The 16,584-nt window shown below is 57.5% G+C and overlaps 1 protein-coding gene and 1 pseudogene across 1 annotated transcript; one reads left to right on the forward strand and one right to left on the reverse strand.

Moving 5' to 3' along the window:
* The first annotated feature begins 433 nt into the window (after nt 1-433).
* On the forward strand, nt 434-12,158 carry LOC149283212 (GON-4-like protein). The gene is made up of 30 exons (XM_089497837.1): nt 434-625; nt 807-881; nt 968-1,018; nt 1,103-1,153; nt 1,813-1,908; nt 2,033-2,143; nt 2,270-2,440; nt 2,519-2,711; nt 3,283-3,384; nt 3,504-3,544; nt 3,718-3,821; nt 4,350-4,587; nt 4,716-4,802; nt 5,169-5,340; nt 5,511-5,655; nt 6,103-6,253; nt 6,347-6,463; nt 6,585-7,411; nt 7,532-8,072; nt 8,292-8,528; nt 8,652-8,828; nt 8,919-9,116; nt 9,190-9,333; nt 9,691-9,834; nt 10,358-10,471; nt 10,848-10,946; nt 11,026-11,113; nt 11,226-11,688; nt 11,773-11,875; nt 12,048-12,158. Exons 1-30 carry the CDS (start codon nt 542-544, stop codon nt 12,156-12,158), a joined length of 5,235 nt encoding a protein of 1,744 aa, XP_089353963.1. The 5' UTR covers nt 434-541.
* Nucleotides 12,159-12,885: 727 nt separating this feature from the next.
* On the reverse strand, nt 12,886-16,521 carry LOC149283213 (protein misato homolog 1-like; annotated as a pseudogene).
* Between the last annotated feature and the right edge of the window lie 63 nt (nt 16,522-16,584).

Below are 16,584 nucleotides of genomic sequence, written 5' to 3' on the forward strand. Positions count from 1 at the left end.
GCTGCGCCCCCCCTCTCTGCGCGCCCCCCCTGGATACTCTGTGTAACCCATGCTGTTTGTTTCAGATCCCCCCTCGTCTTCCTCGCGTGTACAAGCAGAGCACCAAGGAGCCGCGTCGCGGCTGAAGGGATCGCTCCAGCGAGGGGACGGAGCGAGCGAGGATGAGACGGAGCTCTTCATCCACACGGGTTGGTACAGACTGCGTGATCGGGGGCCGACTACGTTCTGGGATCTGACTTCATAAACGCCATATTTTTGGTTCTAAGCACATGAGGGGTTGGCTTTAAAGCGCCCCCCTGGATAATGTGCTGAGTGCCAGCGAGGTGTAAGCAGCGGGTGCGCATGGGGGGTTGGTTTAAAGCGCCCCCCTGAGTGCTGGCGAGGTACAGTCAGGATAACGCTATTCCATCTCTTCCATGGAACAGGAGACCAGAACCCTGAAAAGGCTGAGCCAAGGCGGAAAAAGAGATGCGTTCCTGTGAAGAGAAAGCGAGAGAGCAAGCCGGAGGACGACGACGGCGAGAGCTCCGTGCCGACTGACATGGACAACCCGCTGGACCGGAACTTGGATGACAGAGCAAAGCAGCACAACCTGACGGTGGTGAACGTCCGCAACATCCTGCATGTGAGCGGCTAAGTGCGGCAGTCTAATACGCTTCGTCTTACGCGTGCAGTACACCGCCTGCCGGCAGAGAGATCCGGCAGTCACCGCGTCGCTGCCGGGGAGACTGCGATCCGGCGGTTACCATAGCGCTGCGGGGGGAGCCGTGTCATTGTCTCGTGCTGAAGTGATTTTGTCTCTGCAGGAGGTTATCACCAATGAGCATGTCGTAGCCATGATGAAAGCGGCCATCACGGACACCCAGGGCCTGCCTCCGTTTGTAAGCGCTTCTGCTGCATGGAAACGTCTTTGAAATGTTTCGCTCCTGTTTGGAGGACCAGGATGTCATTTTCTTTTTCTTCCCAGGAACCCAAAATGACGCGGTCCAAGTTAAAGGAAGTGGTGGAAAAAGGGGTGGTGAGTGCGGCTTTTCCAGTCCCTCTGGGCTCTTCTTCCCAGTAATCGGCGAAGATAATAAAGTGTTTGGCGTTTATCTCTTAGGTCATTCCCACCTGGAATCTGTCTCCCGTTAAGAAAGCCAGTGACGTGAAGGTGAGGCGCTCGGGCACGATTTGGATGCTAGTTAAAGCGCTGCAGGCTTTCCGCATAGAACCTGACAACCTTTCGGCCCACTCGGTCCAACCTTTTTTAAAATGCTTTCACCTTGGGCTATCTTCTTGGCTTTCAATGTCCACTAGTCCTCAACTCTGTCTCCTTGGTGGCTGCCCTCATCTCCTCTGTCTCTCCTTGGTGGCTGCCCTCATCTCCTCTGTCTCTCCTTGGTGGCAGCCCTCATCTCCTCTGTCTCTCCTTGGTGGCTGCCCTCCTCTCCTCTGTCTCTCCTTGGTGGTCTCCCTCATCTCCTCTGTCTCTCCTTGGTGGCTGCCCTCATCTCCTCTGTCTCTCCTTGGTGGCCGCCCTCATCTCCTCTGTCTCTCCTTGGTGGCTGCCCTCATCTCCTCTGTCTCTCCTTGGTGGCCGCCCTCATCTCCTCTGTCTCTCCTTGGTGGCTGCCCTCATCTCCTTTGGCTGCCCTCATCTCCTCTGTCTCTCCTTGGTGGTCTCCCTCATCTCATCTGTCTCTCCTTGGTGGTCTCCCTCATCTCCTCTGTCTCTCCTTGGTGGCTGCCCTCATCTCCTCTGTCTCTCCTTGGTGGTCTCCCTCATCTCCTCTGTTTTTGTCCAGCTCTCCTGACTTTCCTTTCTTCCAGGTGCCTCAGTTTGTTGATATCCCCCTCGAAGAGGAAGATTCATCTGATGAAGAATATCGGCCTGAAGAGGAAGAGGAGTATGAGACGGCTGAGGAGGTTCGTTCAGGAAGCTCCCTGCCCCCTTACCGAAAGATCTGGTGTAGCTCCTAGTATTACTCAGGGGTAGGGGTGTTTGGGGCTGTAATGCGGAGGGTGGGAATAACCTGTTGTGTTGCTCCAGAACCTCCTGGAGAGTGATATTGAAAGTACATCCTCCTCGCCCCGTGGACACAAACGGCAGCGTAGGCTTCCCGCACCTGATTCCGCGGAGGAGAGCATGGATTGCCAGCAGGTAACTGGCCATTCTGCCAAACTTCGTCAATGGCGCTAGCTCACGGCCGCTCCAGAAACAGTAGCCCAGAAAGCTGTGTGGAGTCAGCCGCTAAACGTGTCCTTCACGTGATCTCTTTATTACTAGACAGAGGCAAGACCCCCGGTCTGTGGCTCGCATGTTAGTCCTGAGATTGTCCCAATGGGTCCACCTCCTCCCCCCAAAGAGAAGTCCATACAGGACAGCACTTTTATGGAGGAGCTGCACGCGGTGGATGAGGAGCTGGATAGAAGCCACATGTGCATGGAACCCTTCCCGGTGAGCAGCTCTCTCCCCGCTGCCCTTACAAACCGGAAGCACATCCGACATTGGTATAACTCTTCCCTTTCTCTGCAGACCCTGGATGACAGCCTGATTGCTCTTCGCACCCGGTCGAAGCGGCCCTTAAAGGATGTCCCTATTGGCCAGCTGGAGGCTGCGCTCAGGGCTCCTGATATCACGCCTGACATGTATGACCCAAACACGGCTGATGACGAGGACTGGAAAATGTGGCTGCGCAGCCTCATGGAAGATGACCTGGGGAATGAGGGTGTGTGTGTGTGTGTGTGTGTGTGTGTGTGTGTGTGTGTGTGTGTGTGTGTGCGACAGCGATGTACCCCTGGCTATAAATGCACAGAGATGGGGCTTCTCCTTATTTCTGTCCCGGCCACAGAGCTTATTCGTATTTGTAAAAGGGATTTGTTCACGAGCTCAGGTACCCTGGCAGCCTTTCTATGTCATAACTTCCCTGGGACCGGGATGGACTCGTCAAATACTGAAGACGCTTGTAGCTGGCCGGCTGGCGTTTCACAACGCGTCCGCTTAACCTGAGGAGCCCGGCTCGTCTGCAGAGCTGCCAGCGCTTCCTTCGGTTCCGTGCAGTCTGTCATGAGAGACGATATTGGGGCTTTATGGGGGCTCCGTTTGGTGTTTGCATGCGCTGCGGTCCTCCCTGATTTGTTTTACCATTCAGGACCCTGATATAATTATTCTAAAAGCCTCCAGCCGTGACAGAGCCCCCCCTACACCCCGAATTCCTCTGATCTGCTGTAAGAACCGGCCGCTCGGTCCTGCAACTGGGGGTGAATGGCTCTGTCCTAATGACCTTTGGTTTGTTGTAGATGAGGCCGATGACGACGACGATCCAGAATACAATATCCTTGACGATTTGGATGAGCCGGATACAGAGGACCTTCGCAACGACCGAGCCGTGAGGATCACAAGTGAGTGCCCCCCACGCGTTTTATGGAGGGCGTGAGGGATTCTTAATGTGTGTCTGTAGCCTGTTACACCCCTCCAGTTTTGGGGTCACTTCTCATGATCTTCCTCTTGTGGTTTCCAGAGAAGGAGGTCAACAATCTGATGGAGGAACTCTTTGAAACGGTAAGAGCATCATCTGGTACCCTCATGCCACGTCCATCTCGCCCTGTAACCCACATCGTGTTCCTCTTGACCTTCACCGAGTCTGTCTCGCCCCGTGATGCCATGTCACACAGATCAGCGGCTTCCATCGTGCCGCCGTCCCCACCTCTGTTCCTATATACCTCGTCCTTTAGTTTCAGGATGAGGTGGGCTTCTCCCACATGGAGGAAGATGGGCCTGAGGATGAGGACAGCAACTCTGATACCCCTCCTGACTTCAACACACCGCAGGCAATGAGGTAATAAAACTAAATATGGAGCCAACGTGGCGCAAGGCATCACCAAGCAGCTCGCTTGAGGTCGCAGGCCGCTGGAAATGTGGTTGTTTGTGCCAAGGAGCGTAAGCTTTGGCGCTGTTTGGCAGGGCAGGGTAGTTAGAGAGCCTCCCTATTTATGGGGCAGTGCAGCTGCAGACCACACTGCATCTGCTTGGGAGGGGAGGTAAAGGAACGCGGGCGCATGCTCTGCCTTTCAAAGAAGCCGTTGTGATGGGCGAGAGCCGAGCAGCCCCACAGTCCGCTCTGTCCTGCGTGCGTGCGCTTGGCCTGACACGAGCCGGGCTTTATCTGTAACGAGCGAGAGATACAGCGATAAATGTCCGTTCCCCATCCGCACACGGTGCCGTTTTCACGTAGGAGCCCGTGTGAGCCGGGAAGGTGAGAAAACGTGGTGCGATCGTTAAAACGTTAGCCGCTTACGCTAAGGAAACGCGCTGCTGCCGTCAGTGACGCTTCGTGTCTGTCTGTCTGTCTGTCTGTCTGGGTCAGGTTCCAGGAGCCGCTCGTTAATTTGCTAAATCAACACCACCGTACGGTCAAAGCCCAGCTGGAGTTCCTGAGGATGCGGAAATCTATGTGGAAGCCGGCGGGGCAGGAGGACTCCGAGAAGGGCAAATCACCCCAAGTGCAGGCAGCGGAAGAAAAGCCTCTGGCTGAGACCAAGGCGGCCCCAGTCCTTGGCCTGAACGCCGAGCAGAAGAGGCGCCTACAGCAGCAGATGCAACAGGTACTCGGGCCGTGGGGGTATACGGCTCGTTGGGAAAGAAGGCTGGGGCCGTTTGCTTAGAGGCTATAAGGCCCTTGTCTCTCCTGGCTAATGGCGGTAACCTGAGTGTCTGTCGCCTTCTCCTGCAGCACGTCCAGCTCCTGACACAGATGCACCTGCTCGCATGCAGAAACCCAGGGCTCAGCGCGGAGGCTGAAAACGCTCGGGTGTTCCTGGTGAGACCCCCAGGCCTGCAGTATAGGCCCCTCTCTCCGTTCCCGTGTATTTTGGGTGTCTCTTTAAGAGCGATCTCTGGTCTGTGTTTGCCCCCTTCCTGTCATACAGGAAGGGGGCAATATCCGTCGTAAAGGATATTAATGCCTTTACGACGGGATACATCAAGCCCTTGTCACAGCAGAAGTTTGTCCAAGCCTCCCGTTACTGGCGGTGCGTGCGCTGGGGGTAAAGCTCCTCTCTCCCGTTACTGGCTGTGCGTGCGCTGGGGGTAAAGCTCCTCTGTCCCGTTGCTGAGGGCAAAGCTCCTCTCTCCCGTTACTGGCTGTGCATGCGCTGGGGGTAAAGCTCCTCTCTCCCGTTCCCAGGTTGAACTCTCCAGCTTTGCAGAAACCTCCGTCTTGAGTTATCGCCCAGCGAACCCTGATTTCCAAAGCACGTTCCAGGCCTGGAACCTGAAGAAAGCTCTGCAGCTCCTGTGCAGCTTCCACAGCCGGGTTCCTGAAAGCTCCGAGCCCCCTAAAGTGCTCCGAAAAAACGGTACGGTAACCCCCACAGCGCACGGTGCGCCGGCGGCAGGTTAACTGCCAGGCAGCGCATGTGGGCTTTCAGTGCGGCTCACAGCGCACGCCGCGCATGTGAGTAAAAACATCTTGACAGAGTAGACGCCAGACGGTCCGGACCCTCATTCTGGGTTTGTGTCTTTACAGCCAGTGAGATTATCGGCCTCTCCTCGGACGTGGCCTGGATCGTGGCTACGCGGCCTCTCTTTATGTACCCGGAACTTCTGCCTGTGTGTGGACTGAAAGCCACGGGGCCCCGAGACAGAGTGTTCTTCACCAAGGCTGAGGACAGGTAGCATCCCTGTCTGCTTCCCCATCCGCCGACCCTGTCTGCTTCCCCATCCGCCGACCCTGTCTGCTTCCCCATCCGCCGACCCTGTCTGCTTCCCCATCCGCCGACCCTGTCTGCTTCCCCATCCGCCGACCCTGTCTGCTTCCCCATCCGCCGACCCTGTCTGCTTCCCCATCCGCCGACCCTGTCTGCTTCCCCATCCGCCGACCCTGTCTGCTTCCCCATCCGCCGACCCTGTCTGCTTCCCCATCCGCCGACCCTGTCTGCTTCCCCATCCGCCGACCCTGTCTGTTTCCCCATCCGCCGACCCTGTCTGCTACCCCATCCGCCGACCCTGTCTGCTTCCCCATCCGCCGACCCTGTCTGCTCCCCCCCCCCCCATGCTGCGCAGCCACCTGGCTCTGCCGTCACGCAGTCTGTGACCTGAACCCCCTCTGCTTCTTCTAGTTTACTTGTGTTGGGCCTGAAGCACTTCGAGGGCACTGAATTCACCAAACCGCTTATCAGCAAGTACCTTGTAGTGGCAAAGACGGCCCAACAGCTCACCGCGCGCGTCAAAAACCTCACGATGAAGAGGAGCCCGGACAACATCATTAAAGTGAGCCCCGCCATGTTTATACCGTTTGGGGTCTGTTCTACTCGGCAGGACCGGCCAAAGACCACTCAGCGTCTGTTTTTATTCCCCTCTCAGTTTTTCAAGAAGACCAAATCGCTGCCGGTGATGATTAAATGTTGCGAGGACGTCCAGCCGTACAACGCCAAACCCCCCTTGGAGAGGGAGAAGCACAGACTGCCGCACTGGCTGAAGGTAGGCCAGGTCGTGCCGCGTCTGCCGTGTTGTTACTGCCCTGGGGCAGGGTATCCTGTCGCTGGGTCCAAAGGACCGTCTGGGTAAGTCCTGCGTGGGTGACGTTCTTTCTCGTCTTCAGGCCAGCCTGCCCAGCATTGAAGCAGCGATGAAGAAACCTCCGGAAGGTGTCACGGAAAGAGCAGCAAACAAGTACCCTCTGCTGATTCCTTCTGGGCTGACGCTGGAACTCAATCCGGTCCCCGGCAGATTTTACCACAAGGTGCGGCGTCAGAGGAGATCCTCCATCTTAAAACCGCTTCAGATCCGGCCCGGCAATAGCGGCAGCGCAAACCCCAGCGGGCTGATGAAACCATTGGTGAAGACCTCCCTCGTTCAGACCGTGCCCGTCAAGATTATGGACCGGCTGCCGGCTTTTGTGCCGGTGCAGGGCATCGTGGGCGTGAACCCGCTGAGCTTTCCAATTGTGGCGAGGACTCAGGAGGTCTGCTACCGCGTGCCGTCAGAGGCGAGGGGCTCTAGCGGATGCCCTGCGCAGTTTGCAGGCCCCCCGATTAAAGTGACGGCTCCTCCTTTGGCCGCGCAGAGAGTGCGGAAGCCCCTTCTAGGTGGGGGTCCCAGAAGGAAGATAGCGGCCAAAAGTCCTTGTTTCCGAGCAGCTCCCTTCGTCCATTCTCCTCTGATACTGGCCGTGCCCAACGCAGCAGCCTTAAAGCTGGTGAGTTTGGGCGCTCCGTGCGGTGTGATCCAGCCGGTGACCTCCAGCCCTGGCATTCCTCTCACCACAGTGCTGCTCAATCCCTCCACCCTCCCGGTGGCCCAAACGCTCATCCCTTCGCGTTTGGGTGAGAGCCTGGTTCCCGTGCCTCCTGCGTTACCCAAGACGGAACAGAACGAGTCGAAGCCTTTCAGGGACGCAGCTGCGAGGGAGGACGGAAAGGACTGCGTGTCCGTAAAAGTGGAGGAACATAATGGAGAGGAGGGAGGGAAAGAAGGCACGGGGCAGGAGGGGGGAAAGGAATATTCGGGGAGACGTTCTCCTGTGGAAGATGGTGACTCTGCGGACAGGACAGACGCAGCAGCAGAGCTCAGCACGTCGGTGGAAGAGGAGAGTTTCTCGGGGTCCGTTCTCTCCCCGCACGACAGCCCACCAGAAGAAAAGCCTGATTGTGACCCCGCCGTCCAACCCGCCAGCCCGCGGGATCCAGAGATTCAGAAGGATGGTGAAGGGGAGCCTGCGGCTGACCCTGAACCCTCCGATACTCGGCCCGTGGACGCAGAACATCCCACGGAACCCGAAGATGTACAGAATCCGGACGGAGAGGTGACGCAGGACCCCCCCGAAGGCGAGATCAGAACCAACGGGAGTCCGAGCCAAGCCGCTGGGGGCCACGAGTCTCCCCAAAGCACCACCTCGCCTATAGAAATGGACGCGAGCAGCCCCGCGGAGGCCAGCCACAACGCCTCCAGTCCCCTAGGCCAGCAGCAAGACGCCAAGGACGGCCCCGACGAGGAAGAGGAGGAAGATTTTGGTGATCTAACGCAGGATGAAGATGAAGAACTATCCTCGGCGTCTGAGGAGTCTGTGCTGTCCGTGCCTGAGCTCCAGGTGAGAAGGGGGTTATGTAATAAGGTACCTAGAACCTGCCGACGGATCGGCCCCATCCGGCCCCCCGTCTAGTGGCCCGATTTGGAGCAGTAACAGGAATGTTAGAAACCCCTCGGGGGCAGTTAATCGCCGCCAGTGGTTTGTAAGGTCCGGTAAGAGGCGTGAAGCAGAAGCTGGCCCTTTGGCCGCCTGTTCCTCACGTGTCGTGTGTTCTCGCAGGAGACCATGGAGAAGCTGACGTGGCTGGCATCGGAGAGACGCTTGAGTCAGGAGGGAGACTCCGAGGAGAACTCCCAGGAGGAGAACTCTGAGCCGGAGGAAGAAGAGGAGGACGGTGAAGAAGCTCTTGAAAGCTCCGTGCAGAAGGAGGAAGAAGAAATGACAGAAGCGATGGTGGAGAGCAGCGCATCGCCTCCCGCCCGGCCGAGCGCTCCGTCGCCTGCTCCCCCGGAGCCCGTCATGGACTCGGCAGGTGGGACCTCCCCGTCTTATAAACGGGCCGTTGCGAGTTTGTGAGTACTTGGGCTGGGCCCCTGGGGAGAATTTTTCAAGTTTTCTTTTTTTGTTTTCCCAGACAAGACGCGTAAAGGAAGCAATAAGAGCAGAAGCTCCCACAGGGTGAGAAGCACGAGGGGCCGTACCCGGGCTAGTAAAGACGCGTCGAAACTGCTCCATTTGTATGATGAAAACATTCTCCTGAAGGACCCCATGAGGGAGCAAAAGGACATGGCGTTCGCGCAGGAGTATCTGAACCGGGTGAGGGTCTTGCCACCAGGCGGCTTTTACAGTAAGCATGTGGCCGGCACCGGCCTCGTAATGAACCTCTGCATGTTCCCGCTTGCGCAGGTGCGGGAAGCGCTCCGGTTTGTCCCTGGGAAGTACGAGCAGTTCCTCCGCCTGATTTACCAGTTTGAGAGCAGTAGGAACACAAAGACCGCCGTGGATCTGTATGAGAACCTGCGTGAAATTCTGGGCGACTGGCCCCAGCTCCTCAGGGACTTTGCTGCTTTCCTGTTGCCGGAGCAGGCGCTGGAGTGCGGGCTGGTAAGTGAGGCGCCCCGGCACGTTACTAATGGCGTCTCCATCCGTGAATTCAGAGCCCCAACCTCTCCGTCAGTTTCAGGAACAGCAAGCGTTCGATAAAAGCCGCAAGTTTCTTCGGCAGCTGGAGATCTGCTTCCTGGAGAACCCGCCTCACTACCAGAAGATCGTAAAGCTGCTCCAGAGCTGCGTGGAGCGCCCCCTACAGGAGATCAATAAGGTGCGGCCCAGGGATATATTGATTTTTTTTTTTTGATTTTTTTTTTACCTGGGGTCCGCTGGCATCTCGTGGGGTTCCCTGGCGGCGGGCACCTCTGTGGCCCCTCTCTCGGCTAGTGGACCGTCCCTTCTTTGTGAATGATGCGCTGTCAGTGGTTCCATCTTCTACGGGCAGAGATGGTCGCCTTTGCTCAGCAGAAAGCTTGGACATCTCTCGCTCGCTCGCTCGCTCTCTCTCTCTCGCTCGCTCTCGCCCCGAGACCCCAGATCTCCCGGACGGCCTGTAATTTGACGGCCGAGCTCCTTGTGCTGCCGGCTTCCAGATGCGTTGCCGACCTTCTTGCTCTTTCTCTCGCAGCTCAAGGCTCAGATGTGGCGGCTTTTGAAAGGTCACAATAATCTGCAGGACGAGTTTTCGCTCTTCTTTGACCAGCTGCGGCCCCCGGCCGGGCGCGTCGAGGACTTTGAAGTCGTGAACTGGACTGGAGACAAAGAATACAAAGTGAGTGATGGGGACGGCCGCTAATTCTGGTCGGGAGAGCCCTGTAAAGACATATTCATGGTTGGGATGGCATATACATGGGTGAGGGGCCTGTTAGGTTATATTCATGGCTGCGGGGGGGGTCTATTTATGGTTGGGGGGGTGTATTTATGGCTGCGGGGGGGTGTATTTATGGTTGCGGGGGGGTGTATTTATGGTTGCGGGGGGGGTTTGTATTTATGGTTGCGGGGGGGGCTGTATTTAGGGTTGTGTGTGTGGGGGGTGTATTTAGGGTTGTGTGTGGGGGGGGTGTGTTTATGGTTGTGTGTGGGTGTATTTATGGTTGTGCGGGGGGGTGTATTTGTATTTATGGTTGTGGGGGGTGTATTTATGGTTGTGTGGGGGGTGTATTTATGGTTGCAGGGGGGGTGTATTTATGGTTGTGGGGGGGGTATTTATGGTTGCGGGGGGTGACTGTGTAAACTAGACGCTGTTAGAAGGCGCTGGAGAGGATCTCACGGTTTGATGCCGTTGGGTTGTACAGTTTGATGGCTTTGAGGAGGTCGCGTTACCAGACGTGGATGAAGAAGAAGAGGCGGCCGGTAAGATTCCTCCTCTTCACCGGAGCAGAAAAAGGAAGGAGAGCCACCCAGGGCAGGTGAGAACGCCGCCGGTAACGCGTATCTGTCGTCACAGAGCGCTCGCGATTCCAGTGACACCCCGCGGACAGACTGTGCCGGGAGCTTCCAGGGAGGTGTAGGTTAAGTAGATTCTCCTTCCTGCGGGCGACTCCTGGGGTGTTGTGGCTTTCAGTCGCACTCCACAGGACGGAGGAGACGGCTTTTGCTGCGGTTTTCATGTCCCTGCCGCGCGGCACACGGGGTGGGTGGAATAAAAGGCCGTATGTTTTACGAAGCCGTGTTTCTCAGGGACCACTCAGTTTTTCCAGGTACTCGGAACCTCCTCCGCATTTGGGACTGCTGTCTGTCTGTCTGTCTGTCTGGCGGGCGTCTAACGGTTTGTCTGCACTGCAGGATGTTGATTCGGTGGACGGTGGGAAGGACAGCGCATGTTCATATCATGAAGCAGCGGAGCAGAGGGTGAAGCGGTGTAAGAAGAGGATGAGCAGTAAGGTAAGTTTGTGTTTGGAGAGCCGTCCGTTTAAGTTCTTCGCCGCGTAGTTGTGTCATTCTGCCATTTTCTGCCACGCAGGGTCCTGACAGCCGTTCTCACCGGACCAAGAAGGCTCCTGAGGGAGCAGCCGGCAGGTCACACAGTGCTGTGCACATTGAGGAAGCGGGTATGTGTCTATAGGTGCAGCGGAGGGGCTTCACCCCTGCTCCGGGGAAGATGGTCCTATTCCAAGGTCATTGGGGTCGCTGTGCTCACTCAGGACCTCTTGCTTTTCGCAGGTAATGACGAGGGAAAGCTTCCTCTCCCTAAAGGCAGCGGACTGGAGGACAGGCTGCCGGCAGCAGCGAGGGGTAAGGGCTCCTCTGCCCACCACCACAGGGTCACCATGCAGAAATCTCGCACCGCTTCCCATGCGCAGAGCGGCCCGGTGACAGACCGCAAAAGCAGAGCAAAACCTCCCCGCGATATCTCCGCAGGCAGGAGCGTCCACAAACCCAAGGCCGTAAAAGCTTCCGATCCTGGTTTACCAGCACACAAGGCCCTTCATGGTGGCCACTATCTCCCTCCTTGTGACCGGGTGGAAGGGGTTCCCGCCTGCTCCCCCCCACCCAGCGTGGACGACAACGATCTCTCCCAGCCCCGCATCCCAGAGTCGACCGAAACGCAGGAGAAGCCGCTCATGGTGTGCGCTAAAAACATGGCTGTGAGCTCCAGCGGGGAGAAGGTGATCCTGTGGACCCGGTAATTACAGCGCGAGGACATGCGCGGAGACTTGCCGCTCTCGCGGGGATCGGGGCAGTAGTTTAATGTGCGGTTTCTTTGCAGGGAGGCAGACAGGATCATCCTCACCGTGTGTCAGGAGAGAGGCGCGCAGGAGGAGGCGTTTGCTGCAATCTCCGAGAAGCTTGGAAACAAGAGTCCAGCGGAGGTGGGAGACAGGGGACCGTTAAACGGGTTTAAATCTGAACACTTAGGGAAATAACGGGCGGGATGCGGCCCTCTCTCAATGCCTTTACGCAAAGAATTTCATGCATTTTTATTGACAAAAAAATGTATACATCAGTCTCGCTGAGCACCCCCTGCCCTTTGTCTGTTATCAGGTGTCGGAGCGCTTCCGAGAGCTCGTCCGCCTCTTCCAGACGTCCTGCGGCACCAGCTCCGACGAGGAAGAAGCCGCCAGTGCCGCGGAGGACATGTCCGAGGAGGATTAGAGGCTGGAGAGCGTCAGAGAAAGCCTTGTATAAAAGTGTTCAGTGTCTGCGTGTTAAGCTATTTCTGCTGCTGCCATTAAATGTATCTTACAGTTCTGATGGCGCAGACGGGGCTTCTCGCTTTTACTCCAGGTCGCCAGCCGTGGCACACGCGCTCCTTTTCCTCTTCAGCCTTCCTCGTCGGTTTCGTCTCCCCCCGTTGTACGCGAGTAACATTGCGATAGACTCTTCAGCTCCTGCAGGGTCTCCTGAAACGCATCCTCTTCCACCCCCGCGCTGAAGAAGCTGGAGCAGCGCCTCACATCCACCCTCCGGATCTCCTCGTACAAAGAGCGGAGCATGTGATGGAGAGCTGCGGAGGTCTGGAGAGCAGACAGCACCGGAACGCTGTCCACGCCTGGACGGGAAACACACGGCGGTGAGACTCTTACCCCAACGACACGAAACACATCATCTCTACCCTCAGCTGTTACCTGCTGCCTCCCGTGAGGGTTCGCTCCGAGTAAATCCTTCCTTGGTGATGGAGGAGGAGAAGAACGGAGGGAAGGAAGGTCCCAATCTTGCGGGCTGTTGCAGCAGATGCACGGCGCTGCAGCGAGAGACGATCGTATGAACGCCAAATGACATCATACCCCAGACCCGAGCCACCAAGCAACTACTAGGAGCCGCTCCCTTTGGTGTAGGATCATGAATCCAGGGCTGGTGGTATTTACTGCGGCACTCTCACCTAACTGCCCCCGGGGAAGGCGCTGTTTACGTAATGCTGCATGACCTCCTCTCCGCTGGCCAGCGACTGCAGCGCTGTGCGTGGTTTTACCCCGGCGGCTCCATCACTGGTGGATGAGAAGACAACGGGTTAGATGTGGGGGGAAGGGCAGTGGATGAGGTCGGTGGGAGCCCCGTGTCCCCTTTACCTGATCTGTCTTTGCTTGCTGACCCCCCGCAGCACTACCGATTGGGAGAAGCACCGGGCTCCGCTCGAGCTGCCGCCATTTCCGCAGGCAGACAGAGAGGTCCACGGGGGAGAGGTCATGTAAGGCAGAAGTGCATCAGGGAGGCAGGAATCCGGTCCAATGGGAAAGGGAAGTGAAACAGAGACCGAGGAGACCTAAGGATGAGCAAGAAGGTGACGTTACAGAACGGTAGAGAGCTCGCTACACGTAGACGCCTTACAGACTTACCTTCCGTCCGCAGAAGTTGAGATTCTCAGTCAAGCCCGCCATGGACAAGTGAGAGGAGGGCAGTCTGTAGGGGGCAGTTACTGTGTCCAGGGCAAGTGCCAGCACCGCACTGCTTTGATACTGGAGCCGAGTCTGGAATAAGAAGGGTGTTTGAGGTCCGCGACTGCAGCTGGAGGCCGGGAGCCAGGAAGAGGTTTTACAATAAACCGAATTACTCACATCATACAGCAGGTGCGGGAAGGAGGCCGGGGGGCCGGGGGTCCGGCCCAGGTTAGAATTTAAGGTGAGAGGGCAGAAGAGCGAGCTGTGGCCGGCCATCTGGACGATCCCCATGATGGTGTTCATGAGCCGGAACAGGCCCTTCCGCAGATCCTGCTGGGGGGTGGTAAAAAGGGTCATTGCCCGTTGTGGATGCACACTGTCTCGTGGCCACTGAGGCATCCCCTACAGCCTTTGTCCTCACTCGGGCCTCACCGTGTCTCCTGCGTGCACGGGGCAGGTGCCCCAAGTCAGAAGCCCTCGTCCTGGGTACTCATCCTGCAGAAACTCTACCACGCGGGCCCCGACTCCAGAGAAGCCATTGTGCAGATCGCAGAGTATCTGAAATCCCTGAGGGCGGGGAGGAGACGTTTACCCCACTCCTATCTGCCCCCTCCGTGCACATTCCCGTCACCACCTGCCCCCTCCGTGCGCATTCCCATTAGCACCTGCAGGTAATCGCATTCTTCGGTAAAGAAATGGAGCCGATCTTCTAATCTCCGCCACGTACGGGAGTCCCGGAGCAGCGCCTCTCCGCGGCCAAATGATTCCAGCCCGTCTGTCTCCTGGTGAGAAGAACATGCGCCTGAACCTCTTTCAGTGGCCCCACCACCACCACCACCACCTCCTGCCCATTCACGGGGCTTTCTGCGGGCTAACGGCTCGGAGCATGCGCCATGTATCCCAGTACATCCCAGTAACTTTAATGGTACGAAGCGGGAGAAATGATCGTGAGGGTTCTCTGCTCTCCCCGCTGTGTCTCACTCACCCTTCGTGGTTATACTCTGGTCACGACACACAGCGATCTGGGGGTGAGGTTTAGTTGAAGGAAGTCGGACCAGACGCTCACGTTCTGCTCCGCGCCGCGTCTCTTTCCTCTGTCGCCCGCGTCTGGAACCCTCGCAAACCGCTGACGAAAAACAAAAGGTCAATTCCACTGACCCCCGGCGAGCGGTCACTTCAACCCGGGCAGCACCTGCCTGAGGAGAAGAGCCGGCCAACGGGGGGAGCAATAAGCATTTAGAGCCCCAACACCAGCGATCAACTTTCCATCCAGAAAGTCCTCTGCAGCACCTCACATCCCCACAGCAACCTGCCACCCATAGCCTCCGCCACCCACACCCTCCGCCCTGCCACCCATACCCTCCGCCACCCACACCCTCCGCCATGCCACCCATACCCTCCGCTCTGCCACTCATACCCTCTGCCACCCCATACCCTCCACCCTGCCAAACATACCCTCTGCCACCCATACCCTCCACCCTGCCAAACATACCCTCTGCCCTCTCACCTCCTGCCTCTGGGATTGGTGCCCCAGGTCTGCGAGAGGGGGCTTCTCCCCTGGGCGTTCCTCTTGGTGTCTTGTCAGCCCTCCTTTCCTACAACACAAATTGTGAGAGTTGGGTCTCATTTGACGCGCGGTTAACGAGACGCTGACGGGGCGCCGGAGCCTCGCACTGCGATGGAGCCTCGGAGGCGGCCGGGTCAGCACGTGGCCTCATCCTCGGGCACTCGCCAGCCGCCCCAGAGCGAGCAAATCTCACCAGGCAGGCACTGAGCTCGTGGCGTCGAGATCTTCATACAAACAGCCTTCTTCCCTCAACGAGCAGAGACTCCCTGAGAACACAAAACAAACCGAGTGATGGCTGCAGCCCCCTCTCTCTCCCCGCTCCGTTCCCCGCCTCTTTTCTGCCCCCGTCTCTCGCCTGCTCCACTCCTCCCTCCGCTCCATCATTCTGATCTCCCTCCACCACGTCGTCCCTGAGCTGCACTCCCTCTCCGCCCCATCTCTCACCTGCTAAGTCTCGTCTCTCCCCCACGCCTTGTCTATCCCTGATCCACTCACCCATCATTCTGATCTCTCTCCACCCGTCTTCCCCTCAGCTCCAACGGCCATCTGCCCCGTTATTCTGATCTCCCTCCACCACGTCGCCGCCGAGCTCCAATCCTCTTCCACCCCTTTCCAAAGGGAAATTTGATCTTCCCTGCTGCCACGGTGGTTCGGTTTTACTCACCTTTTAAATCAAGAGCAATGAGACGCGGGGTGTACGTCTCCAGCCCCTTAAGGGGTTACCCCCCGTCTGAACAACACATCGCTGCAGAGCTCGTGGTCCACCTTCTCTTCGGGGAGGGCTGAGAACTGTATCCTGAAAATAAGAGGGAGGTGAGCTGGAAGTACACGGGGCTGCTGAGAGCGTGCGGAGGGAAAGGGTGCGGGACATGGCCGGAGGGACATCTCAACACTCTCTACTCTCCACACACCCTACAGCAAGACCCTCTCTACGCCCAAGCCCCTACACCCAGACTCTCTCTACGCTCCACACACCCTACAGCAAGACCCTCTCTACCCCAAGCCCCTACACCCAGACTCTCTCTACACTCTATACCCCAAGCCCCTACACCCAATACCCCAAGCCCCTACACCCAGACTCTCTCTACACTCTATACCCCAAGCCCCTACACCCAGACTCTCTCTACACTCTATACCCCAAGCCCCTACACCCAATACCCCAAGCCCCTACACCCAGACTCTCTCTACACTCTATACCCCAAGCCCCTACACCCAGACTCTCTCTACACTCTATACCCCAAGCCCTACACCCAATACCCCAAGCCCCTACACCCAGACTCTCTCTACACTCTATACCCCAAGCCCCTACACCCAGACTCTCTCTACACTCTATACCCCAAGCCCCTACACCCAGACTCTCTCTACACTCTATACCCCAAGCCCCTACACCGAGACTCTCTCTACACTCCTTACACCCTACAGCAAGACCCTCTGTACCCCCTATACACAGAGACCCTCTGTACCCCCTATACCCAGAGACCCTCTGTACCTGCAAGTTCCACCAATGAGCCCCCACAAAGTTCGCGTAGTGACCGAGCTGAAGTGTCAGCACTTCCCGGCATGGCTCACCCATCCCTATAGCCTGGAAATGCCGAGGTCCCGCTGCTCTGCTAGGCCCATGCAGGTCCAACGTGAA

The sequence above is a fragment of the Sceloporus occidentalis genome, unplaced genomic scaffold, assembly GCF_023333645.1.
Source record: "Sceloporus occidentalis isolate IW3139 unplaced genomic scaffold, rSceOcc1.0.p SCAF_108, whole genome shotgun sequence".
NCBI classification, from domain to species: domain Eukaryota; kingdom Metazoa; phylum Chordata; class Lepidosauria; order Squamata; family Phrynosomatidae; genus Sceloporus; species Sceloporus occidentalis.

Coding starts and splice junctions, on each gene's coding strand:
- LOC149283212 (XM_089497837.1), top strand. CDS start 542: ATGGACAACCCGCTGGACCGGAACTTGGATGACAGAGCAAAGCAGCAC. Junction 2,144..2,269: donor AGAGCATGGATTGCCAGCAG/GTAACTGGCCAT, acceptor CTTTATTACTAG/ACAGAGGCAAGACCCCCGGT. Junction 8,073..8,291: donor TGTCCGTGCCTGAGCTCCAG/GTGAGAAGGGGG, acceptor GTGTTCTCGCAG/GAGACCATGGAGAAGCTGAC.